This window comes from Cervus elaphus, chromosome 11 (assembly GCF_910594005.1).
Source record: "Cervus elaphus chromosome 11, mCerEla1.1, whole genome shotgun sequence".
Classification (NCBI taxonomy): domain Eukaryota; kingdom Metazoa; phylum Chordata; class Mammalia; order Artiodactyla; family Cervidae; genus Cervus; species Cervus elaphus.
Window position 1 is genome coordinate 81694483 of NC_057825.1, and position 19875 is coordinate 81714357.

At 43.7% G+C, this 19875-nt stretch overlaps 1 protein-coding gene and 1 long non-coding RNA gene across 5 annotated transcripts in view; one reads left to right on the forward strand and one right to left on the reverse strand.

Annotated features, from left to right (window-relative positions):
* Positions 1-11044, reverse strand: part of LOC122703736 — a 77749-nt gene extending 66705 nt beyond the window's left edge. The window contains exon 1 of the long non-coding RNA XR_006343583.1: positions 10939-11044. This is a non-coding gene — a long non-coding RNA (uncharacterized LOC122703736). The remainder of the gene's footprint in view (positions 1-10938) is intronic.
* MAP4K3 (mitogen-activated protein kinase kinase kinase kinase 3) overlaps positions 10334-19875 on the forward strand; it is a 179148-nt gene continuing 169606 nt past the window's right edge. For 3 of the 4 annotated variants that reach the window (XM_043918179.1, XM_043918178.1, XM_043918180.1), the window contains exon 1: positions 10335-10725. In XM_043918179.1, the coding sequence (XP_043774114.1) occupies positions 10630-10725 (96 nt within the window). In that variant the 5' untranslated portion in view covers positions 10335-10629. Of the gene's footprint in view, positions 10726-19875 lie in introns of all 4 variants that reach the window. The other variant, XM_043918177.1, reaches the window with a different exon arrangement.

Consider the following 19875-nt stretch of genomic DNA (forward strand, 5'->3'; position numbering starts at 1 on the left):
AAAGCTGCTTCTGTGTCATGACTTCTTACATAGGACCAGATAACATTTTAGCAAAATTCAAAACTACTGGCAAATTTCTCATTGGCATTCTTCTCATAACCTTAATTTATTCTGGGATCCCACCTACCTCAGACCCTTCTTAGGATCACATATAAAGATACACCATAATCTTAGAAAGGTATTCTAATCATTACTTGCAGCTCTCAAAGAGCACCTATAAGGAACCCATTCATGGTTACAGACTCACACTTGAGGTCCATTCTATTCTCTTTAGGCCTTAAGCACAAACCCCCAAACTTTCTCTAGGAACCAGTTAACTGAGCTTTTGGTTATTTTTTCCCTTCTCTCTTTCTTTCAACATCTGAAAGGTTGATTCAGCTCCTTTCTGGCTGAATTATTTCCCTTGTCATCTTACTGCCCCATTAACATGTCTCCAACTATCCTGTCTCTAAATTTCATGTCACAAATATATCAAGCAAAGAAAGGCTGGAAAACACTGCCTGAGGAAGAATGAATACATACTCATATCTTAATAAATCATCCCACAGTATAAATTCTTCATATGGAAGTAACATTCTTTTCGCTTTAAATGCTTAAAAAAAAGGGAGAGAGAGAGATCCAGAAACATTTTCTGCTCCCTTTAAGTGGCCTTCATTAAAAAAAAAAAAAAATTGCTCACCATTGGTCTAGACTCTCAGACAGAAAAGAACTTAGAGATCTCGTGATTCTACTCTTTATTTGTATGACTCAAATTTACACGTAATGATCTCATTTCCTCTTGTATTTTCTAAATCTGTCACTATCTTTGCAATGGCTTCTCCTTAATGCCCTTTTTATCTTCTCAAACTTAATATGCCTAAAAGTGAGTTCATATTCATTCCAAATTTAGCTTCCTCCCAGGAGTCCCATATTTTCGTTGTTGGCATTTTAAGAAGCCTGCTTCTTAGCCAGCTGTGGTATTGTCAGAAGAGAACGGGGCCGGAGAGACTAATTAAAAGGCTTGCATCCCATAGCAAAAAACAGACTGTGCTCAGATTTGCGGACATGGTATTTTGGATTTATTTGAAAGAATCGAAGAGGGCTCTCTTTAGGTGACAGGTTAGCCCTAAATATTGACATCAGCAATGTAAGAATGTTATACTTTTAGGTATTAAAAGTTCCTATAACATTTTCAGATATTGATGCCCAGTTGATGTTGGTGTTGAGACAAAGATAGAATGCCTGTATGGCTCCACACTTACACTTGAAAATAACCATTCATAAATTTTATAGAAGAGCTTAGCCTTTTGTAAATAAAATACAAAGCAGCCAGAACTTTTCATGAGTTTCCTTCCTTTTGTTCCTTTTATGATGAGAACAATTATTTCACCAACACATGTTTAAACTATTTCTGATGGTATCAGATGCTCAGCTGGGAAAGTTGGTATTACCAGATGAGTCTTAACTTAAACATAAAAAGATTTTTAAGTATCTTTAAGTAATCCAGATGATCAGATTCCAGGCTGAAGTTTTGGCTCTAATGCTGAGATGTGGTGGAGAAGGCAATGGCAACCCACTCCAGTACTCTTGCCTGGAAAAATCCCATGGACGGAGGAGCCTGGTGGGCTGCAGTCCATGGGGTCGCTAAGAGTCGGACACGACTGAGCGACTTCACTTTCACTTTTCACTTTCATGCATTGGAGAAGGAAATGGCAACCCACTCCAGTGTTCTTGCCTGGAGAGTCCCAGGGATGGTGGAGCCTGGTAGGCTGCCATCTATGGGGTCGCACAGAGTCGGACACAACTGAAGTGACTTAGCAGCAGCAGCAGCAGCTGAGAAATGGTCTTGATCCAGTTGGGCTTTACCATGAGCTCAGGCCCAGCAGGTTCTATTTCCTGAGGCAGAGATCTGGGTCAGTTTGAGAAATGAGTTACCTTCACAGCTGCCTTGAGCAATGAGCAGAGGGTAAGGAATAATGAAAAACTCCTAGCATTTTATTTGAATTATTTAACTGGGCTTTTATTTCTGATTTGCTTTGTTTTTGTTTTGGCTATTTTTTGTTTGTTTGTTTTTGTTTGTTTTGATTAAAAAAAAAAAAAAAAACTCCAGTCCAGGTTTAAACCAAATTAGTGGATTTTTTTCCTCCAAGGTGATGAACTTTTTAGATCTATAAGCAGATTGCTTTGCTACAGGCTTTGTCGAGAGTAGGGTCTGGAGTCCTCCTAAGGGAATAATAGCAACTAGAATAAAGTTTCTAATGAAAAGGCCAGCAGGATGGCACTCTGGGTGTCACCTACCCTGGAGAAACACTGTATGTAATTGCCTTTGTTCCGGTTCAACTCCATCTGGCCCAACAGTTGCCTCACTCTGTACTTGGGAACTAGAGGACAAGGCAATAGCCTTTAACTGAGGGCTAGACGCTAGATGAAAGGGAACCAGGGAAACACTGTGCTCTCATCTACCAGGGGACAAAAGATGAATATAATTAGGGGTTTTATCCATAAGATCATCTTAGCATCTGTATCTCTCACCCAGCCTGCGTTCAGCCTGCCCTTCCTTACAATCCTTTAATATTTTGTCTATTTTTCCCATAGCCTGCACCCATCAAGGATTAGTTGGGTCTAAAAAGATATCAATTACCTACAGAGCAGGCCCAAGAGCACCCCCTTGAAATCCTGGCTTCTCAAGAAGATAGGAAGTACTTCTCTATCTAAACAAAGTTCTCGTCCTTGTTTTTCGTTGCCAGATCTCTGCTGGTAGCAACATTGAGTAGTGGTACTGGTACTCTGTGCCCTGTTTTGTTGGTGTGTTACATCTGTTTGGTGATCAGAAGATGCTATCTGATCTGATAAACTTTTGGCAGGGATTTTACAGTAGGATTTATGAGATTAGGTTTCTTGGCCCTGGAATTTCACGGCAATGGGCGTTCAAGAACACCTCTGACAATCTGATTCAGAGGTGAGCAAATGTTTTTTGGAGATGTTTCATGATTGGGACCTAGGGGCCAGTTGGAGTTGAGAATTATAGAACTGCAGATTATAATCTGATCCCCTGGAGTTGGGCAGCACAATGGCCCTAAGTTTATTGGAACTATAAGAAACTGAATAGAAGTTTAGGCCATGATAGTGTCGAGATAATAGGTACTTACAGTCTTCCAGTTGTCAACATTGACCAGGCTACATGTGGAATACTGAGCTAGTTCAATGCTTAGCACCAAAATTTAGAAAGATATGAATATACTACATGTGTCCATATGAGAGGGGTCCAGATGAAATGTATGAAGATCATGATGTATGAGAAAGGCTGAAGGGGATCTAGGAGAATATAACTAAGAGGGGACACTCTGGCAGAAGAGGAGCCACAAATGTCAATACTTAGGTCAGCACTAACCTCCATGATGATAAATCTAATGACACTCTTCTGTCTCCTCAGTCTCTTTTTGGCGTTTAACACACTTGATCATTTCTCTTTTTAAAACTCCCTCCTTCTTTGCTTTGTTAGTACTAATTGTACTAGTTCCACAGATAGTAAAATTGAATCAGGAGGGCAAGAGATTTAAGTGTGGCAACACCTGTGAAGTATAAAGAGGAATGGGAGCAGGAGTGAGAGGGACAAGACTGAAACTGCAGAGCAGCCCTGAGAAAGGCTCAGTGATGCCCATGAAGACCTCAGAGCAAAGACTGCTCCATGTTCTCCCATCCCATCTCCAGTTCTGCCCCCTGCCTTCAATTCATTCGCCGCCTGCAGGCACTGGGATATTTCTAAGACATAAATAAGATTATGCCACTCCTGAGCTGATAACCCATCACTAGCCCCCTTGGATTCTCAATAAAAATCCAAATTATGTATCACAATTTACATGCCTCTTAATGGATGATCCCTGTTTACCACTCTAACCTTATCTGTTAGTCACCCCGGACAGAACTACTTTCATCACTTTGAGTATAACCTTTCTACTCTCAGTATGGAGTATACTTTCTTGCCTGGCTAATTCTCTACTCATCTTTTAAGTCTCAGCCTAGCGGTTCCTTCCTCTATAAAGACGTTCATAACTAGCAAAGACTAGATTCAGTGCCCTCTTACATGATCCCTTTACATAATAAAGGCGAGGTGGAATCTTGGTTGTTAATCTACAGACAGCTGTGAAGCATCACTTGGATGCTAAACATTGGAAACATAATAAGAGAGACAGTACATATTAGGACTTCTCTCAGGGAATGTACTATGATATAGAAAGGAATTCCATGGTAAATAGTCTGGTGTGGGTGATAGATCTCCTAAGGGACATAACATTTTCAATCCAATCACTATCCTCACCCTCCAGCCCAGCCCTAGGCATTTGGAAATGTCACTGCTGATGTCAGTATACCTGGGGGCAGTATTGGTGGGGGGCAGGGACCTTATAATGCTTGGAGACAATCCCACACAAGGAAGAATTGTCCTATCCAAAAGGCTGATGAAACCTCCATTGAGAAACTCTGTGCTAGGAGGTATGCAAATCTGAGAGCAGAGGTGAATTGCTCAGAATAACAGAGTGGAAGCTGAAAGCTGACACCTGAGGACTTCCAGCTCCACCTACTTTCCATGCAGGGCTCCACTTGCCCTGTGAGTAAATGCTGAGTAAAAATACTGCTTCTAAAAATACTCATTTACTATCTTAAAAAAAATTAGAAGATTTATTTAAAGAAAGTAAATATATATATATATATATATATATATATATATATAGGTTGAAAAAGAGCCAAAGTATTAGCCTGAGTGGCATCTAATATTTCCTTCTTGCTTTGCCTCTCTGCACCTCAGTACTTATCTGAGAACTTGTCTTTAGCCTCTATTTGAGCTTAGGGACCTATTTCATTGCCAGAACTTCATATATGTTTGACACCAAACAGATGCTCAACAAACATTTCTGAACTATGGCTCCCCAAAATTTTAAAATTAGTCTCCTGGTTTTTTCTGTTTCAACTGTAATTTTTATTAGTGATAAATGTAAAAGTTATTACTTATTTCACATTTCTATTTGAGCACATCAAATTTAACAGATACAAACAGAATCACTCCTTTGATCCAGTGTTAAAACTCTCTAGCAAATAACCCCAGTTCCTCTTATGACAAATGCTATCACCTTTTGGGGATCTTGCCAATTGTCTAGGTCAGGCACCTGCTTATCATCCATGTCTCTTCCTGTTCCCTCACCTCTCCAAATCTGTCAATTCCATCTTCTAATTACTTCCTGGTTTCCTTCCCTTTTCTCCATCCTAGACATCTGTGGCCTTAATTCATGTTCTCTTATGTTATTGCATTTGCTTCCTAAATCATATCTCCATCCCCATCCTCATGACTCAGTTCCGTTCAGTTCAGTCACTCAGTCATGTCCGAATCTTTGTGAACCCAAGGACTGCAGCACGCCAGACTTCCCTGCCCATCACCAACTCCCAGAGCTTACTCAAACTCATGTCCATCGAGTCGGTGATGCCATCCAACCATCTCATCCTCTGTTATCCCCTTCTCCTCCCTCCTTCAATCTTTCCCAGCATCAGGATCTTTTCAAATGAGTCAGTTCTTCACATCAGGTGGCCAAAGTATTGGAGTTTCAGCTTCAGCATCAGTCCTTCTAATGAATATTCAGGACTGATTTCCTTTAGGATGGACTGGTTGGATCTCCTTGCAGTCCAAGGGACTCTCAAGAGTCTTCTCCAACACCACAGTTCAAAACTATCAATTCTTCAGTGCTCAGCTTTCTTTATAGTCCAACTCTCACATCCATACATGACTACTGGAAAAACCATAGCTTTGACTAGACGGACCTTTGTTGGCAAAGTAATACCTGTACTTTTTAATATGCTGTCTGGGTTGGTCATAGCTTTTCTTCCAAGGAGTAAGTGTCTTTTGATTTCATGGCTGCAGTCATCATCTGCAGTGATTTTGGAGCCCCCCAAAATAAAGTCTCTCACTGTTTCCATTATTTCCCCATCTATTTGCCATGAAGTGATGGGACTGGATCCTCATGACTGTTTCCCTTTAAAACATTCTAAAATGTACTCAAAACAACAGTAATTAATACTTTGTGGGATTACTATGGTGCCAGGCACTACTAACTTTTACACGTTATTTTCTTTTCAACTCTTCATAATTGCTCCTGTTTGAAATAACTTCCCAAGGTTGTTCAGTAGGAAAGTGAGACAAGATTTGAACCGTAGCAACCAGACTCAGAGTTGTGCTAGTCTAGGCTATATAATCTCCTGCAATGTTCTGCCACCTTGTTTCACAGACATGTCGGGGTCTGATTCTCCTCTCCCATGGATGGCTTGGTTGTGCTGAGTCTTTTCTGAGTTAAGGTACCTCAGTATTCCTTTCCCTGAGCTGGTGGTGTACTGAAAATGTGAATGGTGGTTGTAAGGTCAATAAGCTGAAGAAGTGGATCCAATGAGTTATTAGACAACAGGTCCTGAGGATAAAACTGAAAGCTGGTGTGGAGACCAAAGAATTTCTAAGCCACAGATCCATGAGGACAGACTAACAGAAGGGTGGTCTGGATATGGCAGCAACTGCTACAGTCCATCTTAGCCTTCGTGTGCTCCCTACTGTGTGATGCTTACATGAATGGGTGCTTTAGGGGCCTGGGGCTAAATGGCCAGCTTGGAGTGTACCATTTCCCCCCTTGTCTGGCAAACTCTGATGTATTTTTCAAAATCAAGCTTTAGCATCATTCCTACATCTTCTGGTCAATGTTTATGTCCTTCCCCTGTGCTTCTCACACTGTTTTGGATCCTGCAAATTCCTTGAGGGCAGTCACCATGGCTTTTCTTTGTGATCTATTCCACTAGAATCTAATAACCACTGACTCGAAATGGGTAACAGGCAGGCAGATTCTGGCTAAGCATGAGAGAAATTTTCTAAAGTATAGTTTAACTACAAATTAGTGACTAAGAGCCTGGCCTTTGCGTAGTACTACATTTAGTCAAATTTCAGCTTTCTCTGTTACCTTGAGCACTTTACTGTCTGTGCAACAAAAATTGGAGATAATAATATCTATGTCACCAAGTTGTGAGATTTAAATGAGATAATACACGGAAAGAACTTGGCTCAGGGCCTGGCACCCGGTAAGTACTTGGTAAGGTTAGATATTGTTTTTTTCTATCATTGTGATATGATTATCTACTAACACTCTTCACAATAAAGTGGGGTGCTTCAGAAGTAGTGTGTGTTAGTCACTCAGTTGTGTTCAACTCTTTGTGACCCCCATGGGCTCCACTAGGCTCCTCTGTCCACCGAACTCTCCAGGCAAGAAAAGGGTTGCCATTCCCCTCTCCAGGGGATCTTTCTGACCCAGGGATTGAACATGCATCTCCTGCATTGCAGGCAGTAAGTTCCCTTTTAATGAAGGTATTCAAGCAGTAGTAAATAGGGAGAGACGCTTTAGAAGCAGTTTATGACTTCTAAGGATGCTTCTAATCATAGAAGAGGGAAGCTATTTCTCTGATTCAAAGAAAGTGTGATCATTAGTGTTATTTCTAGCGAAGATGAGAAGTGTTAGAATAGAAAAAAAAATCAGTTTGGACTGCATGTATGTATTAGTATTACAAAGAACAAAATATTTTATTCTTTGTTGACTGCAAAAGTCCTTTTATTTATGTTGTAACCCACATGGCAAATCAGGCCCTTATATACAAATCCATGTCTTTTCAAAAGGACTAGTTTGGCCCTGCCAAAATGAAACAAACAAAACTTTAAAGACTGTTCCAACCCTACTGAAATGTCTTTTCCCTTTGAAAGAAGTCTATTAGCGATGCAAATACAAAGTTATCTCCACAGATGATAATCCTCACAAACAAAACAGTGAAACCATTAGAATGTTCTTTTTACCGAGTTCAATCCTGAGACTCTGTCTTTCCAGCTTAAAAAGGCAGAGAAGGAGAGCAGAACTGGTTCCTATTTGGGATAGTTTATTAGATCTGCTTATCTAAACCCTGGGCTAATTATCTTCATGTTTGGCTTAAAGAAGCCAAACAATTCTCCAAAAGTGGGCAGGCTGAAGAAAGGTATGCACTCTGGGCAAGTGCCTTAAACAGACCCAAAACAGGGCCCTTGGCCATGGAATAACATTTATAAGTCAGGAGTTTAATTCTGAAGATACCAGAGGCTTAGGGTAGATCCATCTAGAAAAAAAACCCAGTGGTAAGTATTCATACAGTGGCAATTTAAGTGATATGTTCATGGTATAATATGCTTATGGTACTGATGCTTTCAAATAATTCAAAACTAGACAATTGAGTCTACTTGTATAGGCGAAGAGATGGTCATTTCCCAACATCTTTTAGTCAACAAACAACTTTGAGAATTTAGTAAACATGCAATCTTACTGTAAGCAAAGGGACTGAAAAGATAAAAATGAAGCAGTTTAGTCCGTTTGACTATCATTTGATGATACTTATATGGTCTTTCATCCCATGGACAGAGAATCTGGCAGGCTACAGTCCATGGGGTTGCAAAGAGTTGGGACTGAATGACTAACGTACACATAGTTTTCCCAGTAGTTATGCACGGATGTGAGAGTTGGACCATAAAGAAGGCTGAGCGCTGAAAAATTGATGCTTTCAAACTGTGGTACTGGAAAAGATTCTTGAGAGTCCCTTGGACTGCAAGAACATCAAACCAGTCAATCCTAAAGGAAATCAACACTGAATATTCATTGGAAGGACTGATGCTGAAGCTGACGCTCCAATACTTAGGCCATCTGATGTGAAGAGCCAAATCTCATTGGAAAAGACCTTGATGCTGGGAAAGATTGAGGGCAGGAGAAGAGGGCAACAGAGGATGAGATGGTTGGATACCATCATTGACACAATGGACATGGGTTTGAGCCAGCTCTGAGAGATGGTGAAGGAGAGAGAAGCCTGGCATGCTGCAGTCCATGGGGACGCAAAGAGTCAGACTACTGAGCACTGAACAATTTTATCCTTAACAGGTTTGACAAGACCTAGCTTCTCAGGGAGCCTCGAGCCATTAGAGAATACTGATGGTCAGAGGGTGCGGTGCCTAAGGGTATCAGGAAAGCATTTCTGAAGCAAAACTCCCAAGTGGTACTTCGGACATGGCCGTCACAGATCTACTTGATTACTGCTGTTGGAAATGCCTAGTGGGCTCTTCCCAGGTGGCCCTGGGGGTAAAGAACCTGCCTGCCAATGCAGGAGACAGGAGACACAGGTTTGATCCCTGAGTCAGGACGATTCCCTGGAGAAGGGCATGGCAATCCACTCCAGTATTCTTGCCTGCAGAATCCCATGGACCGAGGAGCCTGGCGGGCTACAGTCCACGGGATTGCGAAAAGTCGACAGGACTGAGCAACTAACACAATGGGTAGTTTCCTGAGAACGGAAAATTAACCCTCGAGTTTTCTTGTCCGAGTTTTCTTGTCCAAGTTTTCTTGGACAGCCAATAAGAGTTGGAACTGGTGTCCACATACATGGGATGCAATCTGGGTCTTAAGCAGGGTGGAGCTTCGGGTTGTTGAACTATAGAGCTTCCGGATCATCATGTGTTGACATGCCAGGTGCGAGAATGGAGTTTGTCCACCCTCCACCTTTCATCCCCACCCCACTCTCCTTTGCAAGGTTGCTTGACGGCTTGCTGGTCCCTCCCCCATCTGTGATAATCCAGATGCCTCGTGAAGCTGATGGTCAAGCGCTGCTTTAGTTCTAGATTCTGTCTCCCACGCCCTCCATGCGTTCGGCGTGTTTCCCACCGCCTACCTACTCCACCTGCCACCCTGGCCGCCCTCCTGGCCCGTCCTCTTTGGCACCCCGGCAGATCAACTCCACCCGCCGGAGTGTCGGGGGTCGGAGTCAGCACAGTTCACTTTTTTCAGGGGCTTTCCTCAGGACACCTTGCCAGCAATCCCAGAAAGTCTATGGTATTCGGTTGTGTCCTATTTCTGGTTGCGTCTCAAAAAAAAAAAAAAAAAAAAGTTCGAGACACTATCTGCAAATTCAAACTACTACCTGCTCAGGATGGGAGCCTAAGGAGGCGACGTCAAACTTTGTCGTTGGGGGAACGACAAGCGAATAGGCGCTCCTGTCGGCCTGTGCCCATCCACGGTCCCGGGGGCAGGCGAGCTTTTCTGGCGCGGCCTGGCTGGCGGCGGCCGCACACAGGTCCGCCAGCCGGGGAATCCGCGGCCGCTTGGGCCGGTAGGGCCCGGCCACCCGCCCGCGCCCGGCAGGCGCGCGGAGCCGGAGCGCGCACGGGGCGGGCTGCGCGCGGGGCCGGGGAGCGCTCCCTCCGGGATCGCGGCTGCGCAGTCGGGCGGGAGCCGGGAAAAGGGGAGGAGGGTGGCGGAGCCGGAGTAAGGGGAGGGGGAGGAGCGGCCAAGGCGGAAGCCATGTTGGAGTTTCACCCCGAGCTAGGGGCTGCGAGCGTCCTCCGCTCCGTGTGGGTGTGACCCGGGATCGGCGCCGCGGCGGGCTGCGGGGGGCGGGGACGGTTAGGCCGGTGGTTGTCGTCCGCGGCGGCGGCCGCAGCGTGGAGCCGGGCAATTGTGACCGCCGGGGGGAGCCGGGGGCCGGCCGCGGCTCCCACTCTCCGTGTGGCCCCCTGAGCGCCCCCCCTCCCCTGGCCGGGAGGGAGGCGGGGGGCACCCGGGGCCCGCCATGAACCCCGGCTTCGATCTGTCCCGCCGGAACCCGCAGGAGGACTTCGAGCTGATTCAGCGCATCGGCAGCGGCACCTACGGCGACGTCTACAAGGTGAGGGCGAGGGGCCGCGCGCCGCCGAGGCCGCGGGGCGCTGACCCGCCGCGGGGAGGGCGGGGGGCGCCGGCGAGCCGGGGCGCCGGAGTCCGCCCAGCCTGTCGGCGCCCGAGAGCGGTGGGGGAGGAGGCGCGGCGGGCGCCCAGGGCTCCGCGGCCGTGCAGCGAACAAAGGGCCAGACGGTTAACCCCAAGACCCCCGCGTCCTTACCTGAATCTGTCCCGGACGCGCGTTTCCCGGGAAGCGCTGATCGGCGGCGGCAGCTCTGCTCTTGACCCGGTTGAGAGGGTCTGCGCGTTTGTTGCTTTGGCAGGGGTTTGGCGTGTGTCAAACCTGCGTGCTCCGCACGGACCGCATCTGCTGCCCACCAGGCCCGGCGATGGTCATTACTCTGGGCAGTCTCATCCACCTTTCTTTTCTTAGCATCCGCATACCAGTTTCTTTCCATTTTCCAAGTAATGACTTTCTTTTGTAAAAGAGGTCTGGTTAGCATGACTCCTTTCTCCCTTTCTTTCGAAAGAGCAACTTTTTCTCCAACTCAAATTGGATTGTGATACCTTATTAAACTTGTTTCTGTCAGTGACACATAGGATTCAACTCTCTTTTGTTTTTTTTAAAGTGACTTGAACACTGGAACACTTTTTTTTTTTTAAGTGACTTGAACACTTAGGGGAGGTACTGGTTTGACAAGGTTAGGATTCAAAGTCCATTAGTAGCATAGCATTCCTGTTGTAGAGGGACCACTTCTAAATGTGGGGGATAAATCATGCTTCCTTGGCCAGCTCAACTCTTGGCCTCGCAGAGGCTGCCAAGAAGAGGACGCTCATGCCAAATGTGGCAGCAGTCTTGATTTGGTTGTGTATCTTCTTACTGGTAACTGAAGTGGAACTCCTCCTGTTTCACATAACACCTGAGGATGCGTAGAGAAACTTAAGTTTACTTTGGAAAGTTGAGTCTTAACTTTGTTTTGCCCACGTTTAAGCAGAAGATTTTTACTTTGACGTCACTTGTAATGCATATAGTAACTTAGATATTCAATACAATGCAGCCAGTATTCTGCAGGAGTCTTGTTTTGTGAATGAGTCGCTTTCCCTTCCCACTCATCTCACCACTTTTCTCCATAGACAGCAAGGGAGTCTTGTGTATGCCTACTGTGTATAAGGGCTTCCCAGGTGGCCTAGTGGTAAAGAATCTGCCAGCCTTTGGAGGTGACATAAGAGAGGAGGGTTCAATCCCTGGGTGGGGAAGATCCCTGGAGTAGACAATGGCAGCCTACTCCAGTATTTTTCCCTGGAGAATCTCATGAACAGAGGAGCTTGGAGGCTATAGTCCATGGGGTCCCAAAGAGTTGGACATAGCTGAAGAGACTTAGCAGGCTGGCACTGTATATAAGGTACTGTGTCTGTGTAAGCACTTGGGTCGTAGCTCTAAAAGAGGGATAGTCTTCCCAAGTCTTACTTGTTTACATTTTTTGGACAAGAACAACAGTGAACAGCCATCTAAATAACTGTCTTATTGCAATTTCCTTTTGTGCTGCAGAGAAGAGAGGATTAGGATTAGGGCTAGTAGAGCGTGTACCAGGGGGGACCTCATCTTCTCAGGGGGAGTCAGAGGCACTGGGGAGAGGGGATTATGCCAGATAGAAGAAGCATGATCTGGGAAGGCTTGGAGGCCCCAAGGGCAGGGTGAGGATTTGAAAGAAGGCCTGTATGGCCTGAGTAGTCATAGAGGGAGAATGACCCTAGATTGAGCAGGCCTCTTATTAGGTCCTCCGAGGAGGTGGGACTTCTCCCTAGGACAATAAGGAGTCTTTGCCGGGTTTTAAGCAGAAGAGTGAATTTAGACTTGGATTTTTACAGGCTTTATCACTGCAGTGTGGAGGGTGGAGATGGGGGACAGAGGTGAAGAGCAGTTAGGAAGCCACTGTAAGAATAACCATTATGTTACTACTGTGTTTGGAATTTGTAGTGATTGTGAAAGTTGAAGTGAGTGAATGCAGGTAACTTTAGAGTTTGGTTAAGGGAAGTCTTGTATTGAGATGAAAAGTTAACTGAAACTTTGCTAGGTCAGTCTTAGGTGGCGGTGTGGACAGTAAGTTCTTTATCAGTTCTTTACAAGAATAATTGGCCATGTATTTACTGTGTTTAGAAAAAACAGCTGGTAGTTAAGACACATGATTTAAAAAAAAAAGAAAATTCAGGCCTGTAATTTCCTCAGGACATCTAAGTGCAGTACAGGTATAAGTTGATTAATTTTGTCATCTGTTTAAAGTAATGATAATAGAAGTTAACATTTATAGAGTTACTTGCCAGGCACTGCTCTAAGACTTCGTCCTGTATTAACTTACTTAATCCTTACAACAGCCCGTGGAAGTAGACACTGCTGTTAACTCCATTTTGCAGTAGAAGAAACTAAGGCACCGGGAAGTTGCAGTAACCTGTCAAAGATAGTAAGTGGCCAAGCCAGAATGTGAATCAGTTTGCTTTAGGGACTGCATTCTTAATTCTTAACTTAATACATAGGCAGATCATGTATTATCGAAGTGAGGACACAGAGGCACACAACTTAGTCCAGCATTTAGTTGCAGCTACACTCTGAGTCAGAGAGGATCTTTAAGTAGTAGTTAGTATACCTAACTCCTGCTTCGCAGCCAGGCCTCACTGTTTTTGTAGAGTCTGCCAAGTGGACATCATATAATAGATGCTTGATCCCTGCCTGCCAGACTCTTCTAGTACCAGGGACCCAAAGCAGAGAAATTCTACGTGGTTTTTGGCATCATATCCCCAGTTTGCTGAACAACCCAAAGCTTAAACTGTTTGTATTTTTGTCTATACATAATCATGTTGATGCTATAAAGATAACAGATTTTTTTTTGGTGTTTGTTTTGCTCTTTTGATTTTCCTTGTTTATGCAAATTGTGTTAATTAGAGAGGAGTGCATTAAAGGATTTTTTTTTTCAAAAGTCAGTAGTTTGCGCCTTAATTTATCAGTGTTTCGTTGCTAAAAATGGAATGATTCGATTAAGTAGATAAGTTAGAGGCCTAATTATATACAGTCATTCTTAGAGGGTTAGTGTTTTAAGGGATTTTTGTTTCGAAAGCTATAGCCTATGCAGTGTAATAATATGCTTATTATATTTAAGGTGGTGTGTTTTGGTTATAAAGTATTGAGCTAGGATGTGGAAGCGGAGAAGGAAATGGCAACCCACTCCAGTATCCTTGCCTAGAGAATCCTGCGGACAGAGGAGCCTGGTGGGCTGCTGTCTGTGGGGTCGCACAGAGTCGGACACAACTGAAGTGACTTAGCATGCATGCATTCATTGGAGAAGGAAATGGCAACCCACTCCAGTATTCTTGCCTGGAGAATTCCAGGGACGGAGGAGCCTGGTGGGCTGCCATCTATGGGGTCACACAGAGTCGGACACGACTGAAGCGACTTAGCAGCAGCAGCAGGATGTGGAAGAGCTAGAATTTATTAGCTCTGTAGCCTTGTAAAATCATTTTGCTTCTCAGAGCTGTGTTAGTTTGAAGGTATTACTACAATCATGTGCCCTTCTGTTTGTAGTGTTAAATAACTTATGTCAGTCAACAATTTTTAATTGTTTTAAGACCAAAAAAATACAGATAATACATTTCCTCTGCACTATCTTGGGCTTCCCAGGTGATGCTAGTAGTAAAAAACCCGCCTACCAGTGCAAGTAGATGTAAGAGACACAGGTTCGATACGTGGGTCAGGAGGATCCCCTGGAGGAGGGCATGGCCACCTACTCCAATATTCTTGCCTGGAGAATCCCATGGACGGAGGAGCCTGGCGGACTGCAGTCCATAGGGTCACACAGTCAGACACGACTGAAGTGACTTAGCATACACTGCACTGTCCTAAAGTACATGAACATATAGTTTAAAAAGAACAGTCATAATACTTTTAAATGTCTTGTAACTCTGGGTTTTATCTGTCAGTTGAAGTATCTGTAGCAAGAGTTACCTAGGGACCTGTGAGTTGACAGCTAAAAGGGGCTCTTTGAGCCTCAGGAGGCCCTTGAAATCCTCTGAAATTAATAGACTTAACATTGTATGTTTCTGTGTTTTTCTGGAGAGATGGCTTTTGGTATTATTATGTTTTCAAAGAGGTCCATGATCCTAAAAAAGAAAAGAATGGAGAGCTGTAGGTTTGTCATTTGAAATGATTTCTTGGAGAGGTTAGGTAGTTATATACCATATCACAGTACCAACATTTGTTAACATTAATATGATTTCCACATGCATTATGTTGTTTTTCTCAGGCAGTTTTCCTGTTTAATTTGTATTTTCCCTACCCTTAGAGTCTTTGTGTGCAGATGTTTTTCTAGACTTACAGCTCGAGAGGATACTAAAGCTGGAGACAGGGTGAGGCAGGGTGATTTTGAAGCACCGGTTTTCATGTGTTCTAAGAGAGCATCTTCGGTCAGTGGCTTTAGCCTGGCCCCGGTGAACACTCCCAGATGCCACCAGCTTGTGCCTTCTCCCGAGTTCTAGCTCCTTGTCTCCAGCTGACCTCTTCACAGACTACATCTTTCTCCAAAGGTGCCTCATAGCCCTCTTTTGTCAAATGCCACAGTATGTCCCCACTCAGTTGGCTAAGTCTTGAAGCCTTGGAATCATCTGTGCCTTCAGACTGGACTTCATAGGTGCTTTCCAAAGTGTGACCAGGATGCCCCAAGGAAAGCAGGACTATGAGTTATACCAAAGACCAGGAAGTCCTACGGTAAACAAACCTGGTAAACAATGCTTAACCCAGCAAACTCCAAACTTACTTAACAACGGGATTCTTCTCTGTAATTCCGATTGCTTATCCTTAGAACTAGTGTCTTGTAGAACTTGCTTTGGAAATGTTGGTACTGATCTTATCTATGTGTGTTGGGAAGTCATTCCCTCTGAAGCAGAGGCTATAGAGAGGCTGAGCTCCAGGGTAGCTTTCATGTGGTGATCTGTGTAAAGAGAGTCTCTGAAAGCTGAGGGGAGAATTGAAGACGGGATAGTGAAATCAGGAAATTAATTTGTATGTTCAAGTGTTCAGTGGATTGTGTGTTAACTTGTTCGTAACTGCAATCTTTCAGGCATTCCGGTTAATACCATCAGACACTCTTTCATTATAGTCAGGATCCGTAAGACCTTTTGTGGAAAACTCAGTTAAGACATGAAGACCTTTAGCATTTAGAAAAGAATAGCTGAAAGAAAATAAAACATGAGTGTCTAGGGTTATGCCCTTTTTTTACTTTCATGGAGAACAGTGTCAAGAGGGACCAGAGGAAGTAGTCTTAAACTTCAGAAAGATAGAGTGAGGTAAATTAAGGTTGAGTTTTCTCACTTCAGTACTTATTTGAGTTGGAAAGTGACAGTGGAACAGATTGTGGAATAATTTCTGTAGATACAAACAGGTTATCTGACTTTGTTAGGATCTGATTCCCTGAAGAGGTACTTAGCTCCGGAATTTGAAAGTACATCTAGTTGTTTTGTATTGAGAATGAATAGTTAGTCATTTTCTCATGAGAGTCCATTTAACATTTGCCCCACATTGAATACCTGTACTATGAAAGGAAAGGTTTTAGGCACTGTGTGTGAAATAGTGAAAAGGATAAGACTTGGTGCTTTATGTACAGGGACATAAAATGTGAGCCTAATTTTAGCTGTCATAGTTTGAGATCAAAACCGTGTTGATTTCCCCTTTTCTAGCACATTAAATCTCTTACTGGCAGAGAGTGTCCTGACACTTCATAAACTGGACAACCAACCTCTTTATAGCACAGCATAGTGATTTAAGAGTAGTTTCTGGAGTCAGACTACCTGGTTTCACCACCCACTAGCCAATTACCTAATCTTTCTGTTCCTCAGTTTCCTCAGTTGTGAAATGGAGATGCTTAAAAAAGTATTTGGGACAGTGTGTGTGTGTGCATGTGCATGTGTGTGTGCGTGTTGCTTAGTCATGGCCAACTCTTTGTGATTCCCATGGACTGTAGCCCACCAGGCTCCTCTGTCCGTGGAGTTTTCCCAGGCAAGAGCACTGGAGTTGGTTGCCATTTCCTCCTCCAGGGGATCATCCCAACCCAGGGATTGAACCTGGGTCTCCTGCAGGGCAAGTGGATTCTTTCAGTTCAGTTCAGTCGCTCAGTCATGTCCGAATCTTTGTGAACCCATGGACTGTAGCACGCCAGGTTTCCCTGTCCATCACCAACTACCAGAGCTTACTCAACCTCATGTCCATTGAGCTGATGATGCCATCCAACTATCTCATCCTCTGTCATCCCCTTCTCCTCCCACCTTCAGTCTTTCCCAGCATCAGGGTCTTTTCCAATGAATCGGTTCTTCCCATCAGGTGGCCAGAGTATTGGAGTTTCAGCTTCAGCATCAGTCCTTCCAATGAATATTCAGGACTGATTTCCTTTAGGATTGACTGGTTGGATCTCCTTGCAGCCCAGGGGACTCTCAAGAGTCTTCTCCAACACCACAGTTCAAAAGCATCAATTCTTCAGCGCTCAGCTTTCTTTATAGTCCAACTCTCACATCCGTACATGACCACTGGAAAAGCCATAGCTTTGACTAGATGGACCTTTGTTGGCAAAGTAATGTCTCTGCTTTTTAATATGCTGTCTAGGTTGGTCATAACTTTCCTTCCAAGGAGCAAGCATCTTTTAATTTCATGGCCGCAGTCACCATCTGCAGTGATTTTGGAGCCCTAAAAAATAAAGTCTGTCACTGTTTTCCATTGTTTCCCCATCTGTTTGCCATGAAGTGATGGGATCAGATGCCATGACCTTAGTTTTCTGAATGTTGAGTTTTAAGCCAACTTTTTCACTCTCCTCTTTCACTTTCATCAAGAGGCTCTTTAGTTCTTCACTTTCTGCCATAAGGGTGGTGTCATCTGTGTATCTGAGGTTATTGATATTTCTCCTGGCAATCTTGATTCTAGCTTGTGTTTCATACAGCCAGGCATTTCACATGATGTACTCTGCATAGAAGTTAAATAAGCAGGGTGACAATATACATCCTTGACATACTCCTTTCTCGATATGGAACCAGTCTCTTGTTCCATGTTCAGTTCTAATTAGAACCCCATGAACAGTATGAAAAGGTAGATTCTTTACCATCTGAGCTACCAGGGAAGTCCCAAATGGGGCTTCTAATACTGTCACCTGCTGCTGCTGCTGCTAAGTCGCTTCAGTCATGTCCGACTCTGTGCGACCCCGTGGACGGCAGCCCACCAGGCTATTCCGTCCATAGGATTTCCCAGGCAAGAGTACTGGAGTGGGGTGCCATTGCCTTCTCCGATACTGTCACCTAATACTCCGTAATTGTTCATTGTCAGTCATAATATTTATTATTGTATATTGCTGTTTCTCCTGCTGCTGTCTTCCTAACCTACTCTGCTCCTCCTGCTGCTGCTTCAGTGGTTTTGCACTTGCTGTCTGTGCTTGAAAATTCCCCTCCCCCAATATCTGTATGGTTTGCTTCTTCATTTCCCTCAGGTGTCAGCTCAAATGTCACCTTTTAATGTGCCCGTTCCTTACGATCCTATAAAAAACAACTCCTCCGCACTTCTATCTTTACCCGGAATGTGTCCAGATTTTGTAGGGCCTGAACTTTGTACAGTAATTTGGGTACCCTCTGAGAAAACAAATACATTATAATAAAATGTTTGGTGTGAAAGTGAGTATTTAGAAGTAGAAAAGGTGTCCCAGCAAATGCTGTAGCCTTAGAGGCGGGTCCCTCTCTTCTGAGGGCTCTTCAGGCATTTAATCAGAGATGCTGGGTGGTGCTTCCTGATGCCACCCCACCCTGCCTCTCCTCCCCACCAGCAACACTCTCCAGGTCCCAGTAGCTCTCAGCACTCTTAGAGGCCCAGCAGAGTGAGGAGATCTGAACTTGTAAGTTTTATTAGCTTTATAAAAAATTCAGCTCTGCTTCTTACTCTCCCTAATTCTCACTGTGGCATATGTCACCTTATATTTATTTGCTTATTGCCCTTCTCTCCGCACTAGGGTGTAAGCCCAAGAAGCTGGTGATTTAGTTTTGTCCACGGCTGTATCCCCAGAATGTAGAAAAGTGCCTAACACGTATTAGACTCACAGTAAATATTTGTGGAATGAATGAATGAACCAGCATGAGAGAAACCATGTGCTACTACCTACGTTTAGAGGAAGGAGAACATTATTTCCGGTTTGGAGAAATCACAGCGGGTTTTAAAGTGGAGATGATATCAGGCTTGACCTACAGTTGTGGCCACAGTGGGTACAAACTGAATTAAACATTATGGGTTATTATTAGGACCAAGCTAAATCAATAGATTTAATGTATCTTCTGCATAAGAAGCAGTGTTCATAGCTTACATGCATGTAAGAGTACTCTTGTCATTTTAAAATAAAGAAATTTAGTAGCTAGTAAAAAAAATACATGTAGCTGTTACATACTGGTTTTTGTGTTTTGAAAATATGATTAAGTTGGACTTCAAATCAGGGAGAGGACTTTGTTCACCAGTACCAAAAGACCTTAGATTTGAGAGATGAGTTCATGTTTGTTTTAGCTTTGTTTTTACAGGTTTTTTTCTTTTTTTTTTTTGGTAGGGATGCGGCTGGAAGATGCCATGTTTCATTTCCAGCTGCCTTGACCCGAGGCTATAGGTTTCGATTCCTAATACAATGTATTGCCTCCTTTAATCCTTAAAATGTGTTGGAAAAATTTTAGATGTGACCGTAAATTTAGGTACGTCCAAATAAGACATTTAGTTTGAAGTCGTCTTAGAAACTTGAGATGGTAAAGAAAGTTCTTTCTGTATAAATCATCCACCTTCTGTTCAAAGAATCTTCCCGTCATTACCTGTAAAATGCACACTTCTTAAAAAAAATTGAAGTACAGTTTCTGTGTAATATATAAATTACAATGTAGTGATCCACAATTTAGAAAGATTATGTGCCGCTGATAGTTTAAATCTCACCTTCAAGACATTGTCCTTTTTGCCTTCTGGCCCCTTAGGAAGAGAAGTTTAGATTGGAGGAGACAGAGAAGAGGGAATGGTGGGTGCTTTCCAGGTGAGGCATTAACTGTAAAGGTTTAGAGACTAAAAGGAAGGATTGACTAACATGGAAGACCCATGTGCAGGAGCATGGAGAAGTAA